General features: G+C 58.0%; 1 protein-coding gene across 1 annotated transcript; it reads right to left on the reverse strand.

Annotated features, from left to right (window-relative positions):
* Positions 1-1,525: 1,525 nt before the first annotated feature.
* Pgpep1 (pyroglutamyl-peptidase I) lies at positions 1,526-10,884 on the reverse strand. The gene is made up of 5 exons (XM_006989151.4): positions 10,768-10,884; positions 8,396-8,448; positions 3,451-3,567; positions 2,192-2,424; positions 1,526-1,853 (listed from the first exon to the last, which is right to left on the reverse strand). Exons 1-5 carry the CDS (start codon positions 10,799-10,801, stop codon positions 1,661-1,663), a joined length of 630 nt encoding a protein of 209 aa, XP_006989213.1. The 5' UTR covers positions 10,802-10,884; the 3' UTR covers positions 1,526-1,660.
* Positions 10,885-14,014: the final 3,130 nt, after the last annotated feature.

Genomic DNA, 14,014 nt, shown 5'->3' on the forward strand with positions numbered 1-14,014 from the left:
CCCACCTGAGGACTTGCCAGGAGCTGGGTACATCTGAGGCAGGAGGATTGCCACAAGCTGGATGGCTAGCCTGAGCCACAGAGTTCAGGTAGAGAAACCCTGCCTCAAAATACAAAACCCAAACAAAGTCACCGGGAACAGAAACCAGGGGCAGTGGTGCCCCTGTCACCTCAGGGGGAAGCTGAGGCAGGAGGATCAGAAGGGCAAGGCCAGCCTGGTCTACACGACGTCCCAAGGTGTCTTGAGGGACCCCTCGCTCCTGAGTCCCCACATGCCGCCATGACTTGTGCTCGGCCCTGGAGGAGGACAGAGCCCTGACAATTTAAAACTGCCAGCCACACCCACAGCACTGGGCAGGCTGAGTGAGTGGGGGGCCAGCCTGGGCTACATCGTGAGTGGGGGGCCAGCCTGGGCTACGTGAGAACCCGTCTCAAACAACAACCAAAGGTACAGGAATGAAAAGTTACCCGAGAATCCAGATCTCACACTTGGGGACGGTGAGGTCCCCCTCTATTCCTCCACAGAACAGAAGGTGGCATCCAAAATGTACGTGGCTTCTGGCGGCAGGAACCGAGCTTTGTCTTGGTGGGGTCCACCACACGTCACATCCAGCCCCGCCTCCAGGCCTGGACGTTCAAAGTCCACAGGACAAGGCCTGGCTTGCGTCCCAAGCACACTTCTAAACAGTTCACCAGACGTCCCTGGGGCTGGTACAACATGCGGGGGCAAGCCTGGGCAACGAGGCAGCCTCCGGTCCCAGGTCCCGCGTAGAGACAACCCCAGATGCTGGGTGGCGATGGTTCTGTCAGGTTCCGGTCCCGGAGGGCCCTCGGTAGTGCCAAACGCTTGTCTTCCCGGCACTGAGGCAGGAGGATCAGGAGTTCAGATGAGACCAGCCTAGATTACATAGTAAGTTCAAATGGCCAGCCTGGGCTACCTGAGACCCTGACTCAAAAAAAAAAAAAAAGAAAAGAAAAGAAAAGAAAAGAAAGAAAGAAAGAAAGAAAGAAAGAAAGAAAGAAAGAAAGAAAGAAAGAAAGAAAGAAAGAAAGAAAAGAAAAAAGACAACAAACATACTCTGAAACTCGAAAAGAAAACAAGAAAAGAAAGGTCATGTCAGGGCCAGTGCTGCCCAGGGACGGCCAGACCCTTGGTGGCAACAGCAGCCTGATCTTCTGAGCAAAGGGGACCCACTACAGGGACCCAAAGTGTGGTGGCATTTCCAGGGCAGGAGGCAAGAGAGGCCTCCCCCTCCAGGAGAAAGAGAAGACACTTGTGGCTGAGCCTGAAGTTTTAACCCTGGGAATATAAATTACTCCGTCCCTAATCTAGCACTGGAGGGGGAAGGGGGCCCAGAAAAGGCAGCCAAGTCCCAGGTGGCTTTGCTGGGGACAGATTAGCGCGGACTCCTTGATGACACTTTGCGAGGCCCTGGCCTGGCCAGAGAGGAGGCCCTGACAGAGTGCGCTGGGGTCAAGGCAGGGGCGTGGCGGGCGTCGGCCTCCAGCCTGTGGCCGCGTCGCCCCGGGCTCCCTGGGGTGCAGCAGCCGCGTCCCCAGACAGGGCTCGCTGCGCCCAGCCGCCTGGTCCGCCAGGGGGAGGAGCAGGGGTGAGTCGCCCTCCACGCCGCCGTCTCCCCGGCCGCCTGCGTGGCCGGCGGTCAGTGCTGGTGGCAGCAGCGGATGTCGCCCTCCACCTGCTCCAGGACGCCCAGCATCTCCTCGATGATGGCCCGCAGCGCCCGGCCCAGCTGGTCCGCGTTGTAAGGCTTGCCCAGCGGGGGAACGTGGACGAAAGCTGACCGGCCGCCGCCCCGGTACAGCGAGGTGTAGTAGGTGAAATCACAGAGGTACCTGAGCCGGGGAGGAGGAGACACGGCAGAGTGGGTCCAGGCAAGCCTGTGCTGGGGGACCGTGGGGGGGGGGGGGGCTAGGGCTGGAGGACTTCCGGGGCTCTGGGAGACTCTCCTCCCTTTTCTAAAACTTTCATTTTGCTGGGCATGATGGCGCCCGCCTTTAATCCCAGCAGCACTCGGGAGGCAGAGGCCAGCCTGGGCTACGGAGAGAGACAGTTTCAGGCCAGCCTGGTCTACAGAGACAGTTTCAGGCCAGGCGGAGGTGACAGGAGGGCACCTGCTGCTCAGCCCCTAGGACCCCACCCGCCACCGGCCCTCGGGTGCCCAGGGCCCCACCTGCCAGCATCCTGGGAGATGGTGACAGACACGTCCAGCCCCAGCGTGGTCACCCTTTTGCACACAGCGTCCATGTCGATGATGGAGTCGATGCTCTCGGGGCCGTCCTCCACACAGCACTGGGAGCCGGGGCAGAAGCGGCAATTGTCCAGGCCCTTATAGCCCTTGTTGTGACCACATTTCTCCAGCGTCACTGTGGTGGCCATGCCCGACACCCCAACATGCACCACGAGCTGGGGACAGAGGGGCGGGGCTTAGCAGGAGCAGACGATGATGATATAGTTTGGGGTTTTTTAGTGTTTTTTTTTTTTTTTTTTTTTTTTTTCATATCAGGGTTTTTCTGTGTAGCCCTGGCTGACCTGGAACTCACTCTGTAGACCAGGTTAGCCTTGAACTCACAGAGATCCGCCTGTCTCTGCCTCCTGAGTGCTGGAATTAAAGGCGTGCACCACCACCCGGCATATTATGTAGCTGTTTAAAAAGCCCAGGGCAGAAAGGCATGGTGACAGACTTGGGAGGCAGAGCCAGGCGGATCTCTGTGAGTTCAAGGCTAACCTGGTCTACAGAGTGAGATCCAGGACAGCCAGGACGACACAGAGAAACCCTATGTGGGGAGCCCAAGGCAGGTTTTTGTTTTGCTTTTGAGATAGGGCCTTCAATAGCCCAAGCTGACCTCAGCCTCTTATGTAGTCTGGGCTCTCCCTGAATTCCTGACTGCCAAGGTGACAGGTGTCTGTCACCCCTGTGCCCGGCTGGAGGTGTGCTGTGAAAGTCATCATTTCTGTATTAATGCTTTCTTTGGTGGTGCTGGGTGGACACCAGGGTCTCACACACTCATACTTAACTGTGACTTGCTCAGACCCTTCCTGGCTGGCACACCGAGGGCAGAGAGCGTCTATGCAGCCCCAGTCACTGCCCTCTCCCTCCCTCCCATAAGAATCCATGAAAGTTCAAGGGTGAGGTACGGCAGTGGTCTTGTGCGGAGGGGGTGTGGTCTGAGTAAGAACGGCCCCACAGGCTCATAGATTTGAACGCTTAGTCACCAGGGTGTGGAACTGTTTGGGAAGGATTAGAAGGTGTGGCCTTGATGGAGGAGGTGTGTCACTGGGGGTGGGCTCTGCCCCTGATGACTGTGGACTGTGAGCTCACCCCAGCTGCAGCCCGGCATTTATGGGCTGCTTGGTCACGATGCCTCCTCACGGGACTGAGCCAGGACTGGGGCGCACGGATCTCCTAGGGTGCCCCTGCGATCTGCTCACCTGGGGGCTGTGTTTCTCCCACAGCGCGGGGATGAGCCTTTGCACGGTCTGGTATTCCACAGGGATTTCATACACATGCAGGTCCACGCTGTCCCCAAGGCCCAGCTTCTCCAGTTCCTGGGAGGGAAGACACGGTGTGAGGGTGGGGAGGCTGCAAGGGTGGCACGTCCTGGCTTCAGGTGTAAGAGAGATCCGCTGGGCTGCTGCACACCTGGCACCCAGCACTCGGGAGATGGAGGCAGGACCAGGAATTCAAGGTCATCCTCATCCTTTTCATACACAGAAAAACTGAAGGCAGCCTGGGCTCCATGAGACCCTGATCCCCCTCAAAAAAAAAGGTATTAATTACACCCAACCCACTGAACACCCCAGTCCAGCAGTGTCTCCCTCGTGACCGTGACCACTGCAGGGCTGGCTGCCCAGGAAATGCCAGGCTGCTGGAGCCCAGGGTCTTCAGGGAAGATCAGGGAAGACAGCAGAGCTGGAGAAAGATCCGGATTACTCTATTTCTGCAGTTGTGACCAAATACGGGCCGGGGGCTTTATGAAAAAGGAGGTCCAGATATTACTGAGGACCGTTTTAACACTTGAGAGGCTGAGGCAGGAGGATCGCTGCTGGATCAAGGCCAGCCTGCTTCTCTACATAATGAGTTCCAGGCCGGCCAGGGCTACGCCATGAGACTCTGTCTCACACAAGAAACTAAAGAAAAAAGGCCTGGGGCTGAGGCTCAGCTGTTAGGAGTGCTGGCAGCTCAGTTGGCACAGTGCTTGGAACTCAGTTAGCAGAGTGCCCAGCTAGCGTGCAGCCAAGGCCGGGATCCCATGCAGGTGTGACAGTGCACACCCGTCATCCCAAACACTCGGAGGGCGGAGGCAGGGGATCAGGAGACCCTGCCTCGGCAAATACCCTAAACTCAAACAAAAAGCATGAAAGAATTACAAACCCAACAGAGAGCAGGGGACGGGCGCCACCTGCTGGGCGCGTCAGGGGAGGGGCAGAGGGCAAGCTGTCGCCATGGCAACTGTATTCGATGGACTTTTGAACTTCACCGGTTAACAAAATAGAAAAGCAAAATAAAACACCCCTGGTGGAGCAAGTGGTGTGCCTGTCACTCGGCACTCAGGCTACGGCAAGAGGATTGCAGTGAGTTCCAGAAATATCTAGGCTACGGTGAGATCGTGTCTTAAAAATTAACCAAGGGTAGGAGAGGCCTTAGAGGTCAGAGGCCTTGCTCACTGCTCTTCCAGCGGAGCTGAGGTCAGCACCTTGCACCCACATCAGGTGGCTCACATCGGCAAGGGATCCCAGGCCTCAGGCATCTGGAGTTCCTTGCCCTCACGTACACACACCACCCTAACAGGCATGCGCGCACATGTGTAATTAAAATAAAATTAATTTAAAAAATCAAAACAAAAGGACAGGCCAGGTGTCACGTGCCTATCACTGCGCCCCCACCCAGCACTAGGGAGGTAGAGGCAGGTGGATCAGGACTTCAAGGTCAGCCTGGGCTACAGAGTGAGTGAATTGGAGGCCAGCCTGGGCTATATGAGACCCTGTTTCAAAAAAAAAAAAAAGAGCCGGGCGTGGTGGCGCACGCCTTTAATCTCAGCACTTGGGAGGCAGAGGCAGGCGGATCTCTGTGAGTTCGAGGCCAGCCTGGGCTACCAAGTGAGCTCCAGGAAAGGCGCAAAGCTACACAGAGAAACCCTGTCTCGAAAAAACCAAAAAAAAAAAAAAAAAAAAAAAAAAAAAAAAAAAAAAAGAAAAAAAGGCAGATGTGGTGGCGCACACCTTTAATCCCAGCACTCGGGAGGCAGAGGCAGGCGGATCTCTGTGAGTTCGAGGCCAGCCTGGTCTACAGAGCGAGATCCAGGACAGCCAGAACTACATAGTGAGACTGTTTCAAAAAAGCAACAAAACACAACACAAACAACACCCCAGACTTTCCGTGCTCCCCCCCCACCCAGAGCCCCGGATGAATGCTACAGTCACTCACGCTTTATCTGAATCAGGGTGTAAACCTGCATTTTAGGAAAGGAGGAAGCTGGGCTGGAGATGGCTCAGAGGTTGAGAGCACTGACTGCTCTTCCAGAGGACCCGGGTTCAATTCCCAGCACCCACATGGCAGCTCACATCTGTCTGTGACTCCAGTTCCAGGGCATCTGACACCCTCACACCAATCCACATAAAACAAAGTTAAATACATTATTTTTTTTAAAAGAAGAAAGAAATGAAAGACAGAAAGTGAAACCAGGACCCAGGCACCAAGAGAAAAGCCTCCGCCATTCACCAACGTCACGGCCCTTGTGCTTCAAGAAGTCACTCAGGACAGAACCCCACCAGCACTGGGGACCACGGTGCTCCAGGTTCTGAAGCCTGCTGTTCCGGCACACACCCATCATGCCTGCCTGGAGGCTGAGAGGGGGACGGGGGTGAGGTGGGAGGGCAGCCTGGGCTACAGAATGACACTGTCTCAAACAAACAAAATGCTGGGCAGGCGGATCTCTGTGAGATCAAGGCCAGCCTGGTCTATATAGTGAATTCCAAGACAGCCAGAGCTACATAGAGAAACTCTGTCTCAAAAACCAGACTAAAGAAAACAAACAAACAAACACACACGCACACGCACACACACACACCAGCTGGTGTCTGGCCATGCACTTTGTCCTCAGTCCCTTCCCAGCCCCTCGGGTGGCAGGGACTCCTATGTGGCCAGGATGAGCAGTTTGTAGCAGAGGGGCTCCACCCAGAAAATTTGTGGGTACGAGCGGGTGTTTAATGCCCCCGTGAAGGCCATGGGCATCCTTCGGCACTGACACACTTCCATGGAGACTATGGCTTGACAAAGGACAGTGTCGTGAGGACAAGTCACAGACATGTCACTCTTCACCTGACGGCCTTTTGCCCCTGACACCTGGGAGGAGGGGGCGTGAATCCCAAATCCCACTCCCTGCATCCTGGCTCAGTGCAAAGCACCCCGGAAAGCACGAGGCAGGAGGGGGCAGCTGTGGCACTGTTCCCAATCATCTACCTGAAGAGACTCAAAAGTCACAAAATTGGGCAGGCTGCAGGGCACATCTGACGAGTTCCTTGACCCCACACAGACCCCTTTGTCTGGAGGGTCTGCCTAGACTCATGGTGGCTGCAATCATGCCAGGCTGTCACCGAGGCCGCTCAGGGACAGACTTCACAGTAGCAAACCAGAGGCGTCCTGGCCCTTGACATCCACCTGAGTCTCTGCAAAGAGACCTGGGGGTGGGGAATGAAGAGAAAGCTGGGACTGAGGTGCCCTCTGTGATCCCCACACTTGGGAAACTGAGGCAGGAGACTCACACTGAGTTTGAGGCTAGCCAAGACTGCAGTGAGGTCCTGTCTGAAAATCGATCGATGAATCAGTCAGTCCAAAGAGCCAGGCATAGTGGGACACACCTGTCACCAGCACTGGGGAGGCCGAGGCAGGAGGATGACACCTGTCACCAGCACTGGGGAGGCCGAGGCAGGAGGATGACACCTGTCACCAGCACTGGGGAGGCCGAGGCAGGAGGATGAGTTCGAAGTTAGCTAGAGTGAGACCCTGTCTCAAAACTTAAAGAAAAAAGAGAGGGGTGGGGTGGGGCAGTAAGGTCTGCCTCAACAGGTAACAGGGCTGTGGCCAAGCCTGGAAACCCAGGTTCAATCCCGGGGACACACAGTGCCCTCTGACCCCTGTGTTCCCTTCTGTGCACACAACAGACAAATGCATAAATAGATGACATTTTTTAAAGAAATAAGATGAGAAACGGTCTGGGTCTCTGTACGAAACGGAGGTTTCCCCTCGGAGCCTGAAGCTCTAAGGGAATTCCCAAAGATGGTTGAATTGATTTCTTCCCTATTTACATGCAGATGGCGGTGTCTGGGGCCCCGGAACCCAGACACTGGCTTTGTGTCCACTCAGCCCGTGAAGCCTCCTGTCTGCAACTCACACAAAGCCAGACACACAAGTCTTCAGAGACACACTGGACCTTTTTGTCTGGGGCTCTGGGGAGCGGGTGTGCAAGCAGGGGCCCCGGCCACACTCCCATCTGCAAGGTCCCGGGATCCTGGAGCCTTCCATCCGGCTGCCAGAGTGCAGGTGGGCAGAGAGCGACTGGGACTTCGGAGGTGGGGAGGTGACAAGCTGGTGGCAGGGGACGTGGGAGTCTTGGATGGGGAGAGGGGACCCTTAAATCACACAGCTAATGGGCTACAATTAATCCGGGTCCGGCTGCCGTCTCCGCCAGCTGATTTTTCTAAGAACCAAACGTCTGTCTCTCCCGACTCAATTGTTCCCCAGCCTGTGTGTCTGAATGTCCCATCTGGCAAGGACACACAGGTTCGTGGAGTCACTCCTTGGATCGGGCTCTGGGAAGAGACACCCTCCTGAGACTCCCAGGGCAGAAGCTGAGGGTCAGTGCCCTCCTTCCTAAGAGGCTAAGCCCTCGCGCAATACGCCCATCTGCTCTCCAGCCTTGGCAGCATGGGCTGGGACACACAGGCCTTTCTCAAGGAAGTTTTGTTTGTTTTTTTTTTTACCCAGGGTCTCACTATGTAGCCCTGGCTGTCCTAGAACGCATTATGTAGACCAGGCTGGCCTCGAACTCATAGAGATCCGCCTACCTCTGCCTCCCAGGTGCTGGGATTAAAGGCCTGCGCCACAGCACCAGGCCAATGGAAAAGGCTTTCAGCCAGGCATGGTTCTAGTACTCAAGAGGCTGAGGCAGGAGGATCATGAGTTTGAAGTTAGCCTGGGCTATACAATTACAACTAGGCTAAAAAACAAAACAAAACAAAACAACAACAAAAAGTGAAAAAAGGCCTCAACAAACAAGCTGGATTGGTTAGGATCCGAGATGTTTGAACTGTATTTAAACACATGGAAAGACGCTCCGCTCTGGGCTAGGCTTCCCACCCCCACCCCCCCAGTTACCTGGACAGCGATCCAGCTGGCGTTCACAGTGTGCTCCCCAAAAGGGCCAAACCCTGAAAACAGGAAAAGAGACGTTACTCTCTCCCCCACCTCAGCGTTCTGAAGTCTCCCCCACCCACACACAGCCCCCCACTAGTCTATCGCCCCCCCCTTCCCAGTCCGGCCCAGCTGTGGATTCCAGGCTGACGCCCTTTGACCTCCACCTGCCCAGTGCTGGGGTGACAGGCACAGGCTGCCAAGCCTGGCTCCCTTGTGTCCGTTAGGTCTCCCACCTGGTAGGACCCACAGGAAGCGGGCCTCTCTGGTCGCTACTTCCTTCCCAGCCAGGATGTAAACTATGGTTATTTTATCACTGTGTGGCTGTCTTCCGACTCTGGGACCCCGGGACCGTGGGCTGCCATGAGTCCCCACTACGTGAGGATTAGCTCACAGGGCGGGGGCGGGCTGGGTACGTCTCCGGCCAGACACCTGGACACCGCCCACTCCCTGTGACTTCGCCCTCCAGGCCCTGTCTGTGACCAAGACAGACCCCTGAGGCACTGGCCATTCGGTTTCTCTCCCCTGAAGACAGGACTGAAGCCGAGAGAGAAGTGGCCTTGCTGAGGGCACACAGCAAGAGCGAAAACACTGTGGCCCACACCTCGGACCTAGTGTCTGCAGGCTGAGGGGAGAGAACTGAGTTTCAGGCCAGCCCAGGCGACGTGAGACCCTGTTTCAAAATAAATAGAACCAGAAAAATACCTCAGTGAGTAAAACGCTTGTTACACAAGGACCCGAGTTCCCGAGCGCAGTGTGGCGGCACACACGTGTGCTCCCAGGGCTGGGAAAGAAGACAGGGCGCTCCTCAGGGCTCATGACCAGTCTAGCCTAACGGGCAAGGTTAGGGCAGGGCCTCTCCACCTTCCTAAGGCTTCCACCTTTTCCCACGGCTCCTCAGGCTGTGGTGGCCCCAACCATAAAGTTATTTTGTTCCAACTTATTAACTGAAATGTTGCTACTATTTGGAGTCGCAATGTAAACATCTGTGTTTCCCAATGGTCTTAGAGAACCCTCGGAAAGAACCGTTTGACACCCTAAGGGGTCGTGACCCACAGGTTGAGAAATATCTAAGTTCCTCTCAAATGACAGACACTTTTCAAAAACCCAAGTGGACAGAGCCTGAGTGACACCTCAGGTTGACCTCTGGCCATCACATGCTCAGACACGGGCGCGCGCGCGCGCGCGCACACACACACACACACATACACACACGCACAGACACACACGCGCACACACACACACATACACACACGCACAGACACACATGCGCACACACACACACACACGCACAGACACAGACACACACACACACACACACACACACACACACACACACGCACACACGCACACACGCACAGACACACACACACACACACACCTTCAAAGAACCTGGGTTAGTGTAACTCGGGTGATAGGGTCCCACCTGCTGCCAGTGTTAAGAAGTGGCCACCATACCTCAGGACAGCAGGCGGGGCCACGTCTTGGGGGCCCCTGGTCATGGTGGCACACACTGCTCATCTCAGCTAAATAATCACCGAGTGTAGCCAGCCTGGGTCCCAGAGTTCCAGGTCGGAGGGGCAGAGCGACAGAACGACTCAATGAACCAGCAACTACCCGGGCCCAGAATCTCCGGGGGTCGGGGCGCAGCCACCCCGCCCCAGAATCTCCGGGGGTCGGGGCGCAGCTACCCCGCCCCAGAATCTCCGGGGGTCGGGGGCGCAGCCACCCCGCCCCAGAATCTCCGGGGGTCGGGGCGCAGCCACCCCGCCCGCCCAGCAGGCAGCCGCCCCCGCAGCCTCCGGCCGCAGCGTCCTCCCTTACAAACACCTGTAGGAGTTTTCCCGGCTGCTCCCTGCGGCGGCCGCTGGGCAGAGGTGAGCCCGGTGCCCTGCGGGCCTGGCGGACCTGACTCCGCCAAGTGGCCCGGCCCGAGTCTCAGGAAATAAGTACTTAGCTTCCGGGGGTGTTGGCGACAGCAGGAGCCGGGCCCGGAGTCCCCGGGTCATCCCGGGGCCAGGCTGACGCAGGCCCTCCACCTGCTCCACGCCGGGCTGCAGGCCCCCACGGCGCAGGGTTCCGGGTGGACCCTGTGTCACCGGACTTTCCCCGGCCGTGAACCCGCCTTTGTCCCCGCAGTCACGGGGGTAGGGGCTGCAGCGCCCAGGGGTCCGCTCTGCACCCCGGCCCCACGCGCCGCGCACTCCCGGCCGCAGGACCCCGGACTTCCCAGGTCACCAGGGCCGGACGGTGCTGCCGCGGGCGGGCGGCGACGACTGCAAAGTTGCGGCCACCGCGAGCACCTGCCCCGCCGCCCCCGGCCCGGCCTCACCTACCGGTCACCACCACCGCCTTCCGCGGCTGCTCCATGGCGGGACGCGCTCACTAGGACCGCGGCGGCGGAGACTGGAGCGGACACCGACCCGACAGCGAGCCCCGCCCGGCCCCGGCCCCGCCCCCGAGCGCTGGGCTTGCGCGGCCCCGCCCCGGCCCCGCCCCCGAGCCGCGGTGCGAGCCGCTGTGCGCGCCCCCGCGCCGGCCCGCGGTTCCGCCGAGCGCCGCCACGTCCTTGACCAAGCGCCCGGCCAAGCCATTTTCCAGGCCACGCCCCTTAGAAGCCGCACCCCTACGTAACCCCGCCCCCGAGCCTTCCAAAGCCCCACCTCCAAGGCCTGCCTGGTACAGGGGGACGCTCCTAGACACGCCCCCGAGTCCCGCCACGCCCCCGAGCCCCGCAGTCCAGCCCCGCCCCACCGCCCCGCCCCCGAGCCCCGCCCCGCCCCACCGCCACGCCCCCGAGCCCCGCCACGCCCCCGACCGAAACCGAGCCACGCCCGAGATCACGCCCCCGACCACTGCCACGCCCTTGAGCCCCGCCGCGCCCCCGAGCCCCGCCCGCCACGCCTACCGCCACGCCCCCGAGCCCTGAGCACCGCCACGCCCCCGAGCCCCCGCCACGCCCCCGCCACGCCCCCGAGCCCCGCCGCGCCCCCGAGCCCCGCCGCGCCCCCGAGCCCCGCCACGCCCACCGCCCACCGCCCACCGCCACGCCCCCGAGCCCGGAGCCCTACGAAGCCTCTCTCAGACCCCCTATGGCTCCAGACGCCTCAGACTCACAGGCCACGCCCATCCTGGAGCCACAGGCTCCGGTCGCGTACCCTCATGTTCCCCCAGTGCACGCCCGCCCTGAGCCACGGATTCCCTTGTTCTCCCCCCTCCCGCCCCTCTCACCTCCCCCCAGTCCACCCCCATTCCCACCTCCTCCAGGGCAAGGTCTCCCCCGAGGACTGCGATCAACCTGGTAGACTCAGTCCAGGCAGGTCCAGTCCCCTCCTCCCAGACTAAGCCAAGCGTCCCTGCATAAGTCCCAGGCTTCAAACAGCCAACTCATGCAATGAGCCCAGGACTTGGTCCCACTGCCTAGATGCCTCCCAAACTGATCAAGCCAATCAACCGTCTCACCTATTCAGAGGGCCTGATCCAGGTGGGGGCCCCTCAGCCTTTGGTTCATAGTTCATGTGTTTCCATTCATTTGGCTATTTGTCCCTGTGCGTTATCCAACCTTGGTTTCAACAATTCTCGCTCATATAAACCCTCCTCTTTCTCGCTAATTAGACTCCCGGCGCTCCACCCGGGGCCTGACCATGGATCTCTGCATCCAGAATCCTCAGTCCTTGGATGGGGTTTCTAGCAGGGCAATTTGGGTGTTTGGCCATCCCATCACCACAAGATACCCCCACAACAGAGGCCGGCAATGGTCAAGAGACAGCCGGAACTGACCTGCTCTGGTGATGGGATGGAATTCCGTCTCCTAAATCTTTTTCCTCTGCCGCTTTGACTGTGGTGCCGGGACCTCCTGTTCCACCCGCGGGATTAGGTGTGTGGCCCCAGCCCTGCCCCACCGGCTGCCTAGCCCCCTCCCGTGGCAGCCCACGAACTACCCACACAAGTGTCTGGTCACCTGACTGCATTTCCGCCCCACCGCCACCCTACAGGCCGAGCCCCTCCGGCCGTCACCTTCTTGCTGCCCTGTGACCTGCTGCTCCGCCGCCCCTTGGGGCCCCACCTCTCCCCCTGGAGTCCGCCTTTCCTCTGCTGCCCCGGGGCCTGAGAGATGGCCACGTCAACTTCTTTCTGCCTGACTTTTAAACGCTTCAATTTATCTGTTTCTTATCTGCTCAATTTATTTTGGGACAAAAAAAGAAAAAGAAAAAAGAAAAAAAGGAACACCCCCCCCAAAAAAAACCCCATATGAACATATGGTCAGGCGCCTAAATTGATAGGGGCAACCACGAGATCAGGCAGTGCCATCTTAAATAAGGGCAACCACAGGATTGGCAAGCCACCATTTTGGCTAAGGTCAAAACAGACAGGTCATATGACCTCACTGCCATCTCTACTAGAGGCAGCATGGGCGGGGTGGAGGTTCAGTTGCGGCCTGGTCCCCTTCCTTAGCGGCTGCACGGGTAGGTGGGGACAGCACGTTCCCGTGCCGGGACAGGGTAGCAGCAGATGCTTAAGATCTCAGATCTTAACGTTAATATAGTTCTGATACTGTTTGGGTCACGAGCTCAGGATTTTTAACCTATAGGTGTGAGTCTGCTGCTGCTCTCCAGATGCCTGTTCCCGAGGAGGGCGTTTTCTCTCCTGGTCTCCAGTTACCAAAGCTACAGCTTGAAGCTCCAAATAAATTCATAAGTTTTAACTCCCGTCTCTAGCCTGCGTCTGTTCCAGTGGACTTGCATCTGGCGGGCTGACACATCCAGGCACTGTCTCCTGACTGCAGTCTGTGAGACATGGACCTGCTGAGGGCTTATGGTGGACCAGTCTGGCCAAATGTAATTATTTTCTTCCTCTACAACAAATTCCTCTATGATAAACACCCCATTGCCTTGGTCCTGGACACCTGCTCCCCAGCTCAGCCTGAAGCAGCTGTGGAGACCACGTCGTCCTGTGCTCTCTGTTCCCAGGACAGGCTGGAGGGCTAGGTAGGAGTAAAAACCATGAGAACAGCAAACAATGCTCTTCACTCCCGCCTCCCGCCACGCGTGACTCCCGGCTGCCCCACCCCTGCCAGCTTGAAGTAGCCTGGAGAATTCAGCGTCTTGTTCTTCCACTTGCTTCCATAACTCACGTCCTTTTATCATCATCAAAACAGAGAAATGCTAATATTCTGATCCCGCCCCTTGGGGCTGCCCTGCGTCCTGACTAGCAGGGGATAGAGAAAAGAGAAAACTGAGAATCAGCAGCAGAGAGAGAGAGAGAGAGAGAGAGAGAGAGAGAGAGAGAGAGAGAGAGAGACAGAGAGACAGAGACAGAGAGAGACAGAGCAGACGAGCACAGCAGAACTATCAGGGTTATTAGGAGAATAAGCAGCTGGGGCGGGAAGCGGGTGAGCTGGACAGTCGCCATGTGTCCCTACAGCCAGCCACAGGGAAATGACTCCTGTTCGTAGAGGGGACCCAGCTTCACAAGTTCCCAAGGAATGCTGGCTTTTCTCTAACTCCAGTCCAGGTTGAGGGAGACCAAAGGCCAACCATAGGCCACCCCAGAGCCAGGGTCATAGCCCTGGGGTACTCAGAG

Source organism: Peromyscus maniculatus, chromosome 17, assembly GCF_049852395.1.
Source record: "Peromyscus maniculatus bairdii isolate BWxNUB_F1_BW_parent chromosome 17, HU_Pman_BW_mat_3.1, whole genome shotgun sequence".
NCBI classification, from domain to species: domain Eukaryota; kingdom Metazoa; phylum Chordata; class Mammalia; order Rodentia; family Cricetidae; genus Peromyscus; species Peromyscus maniculatus.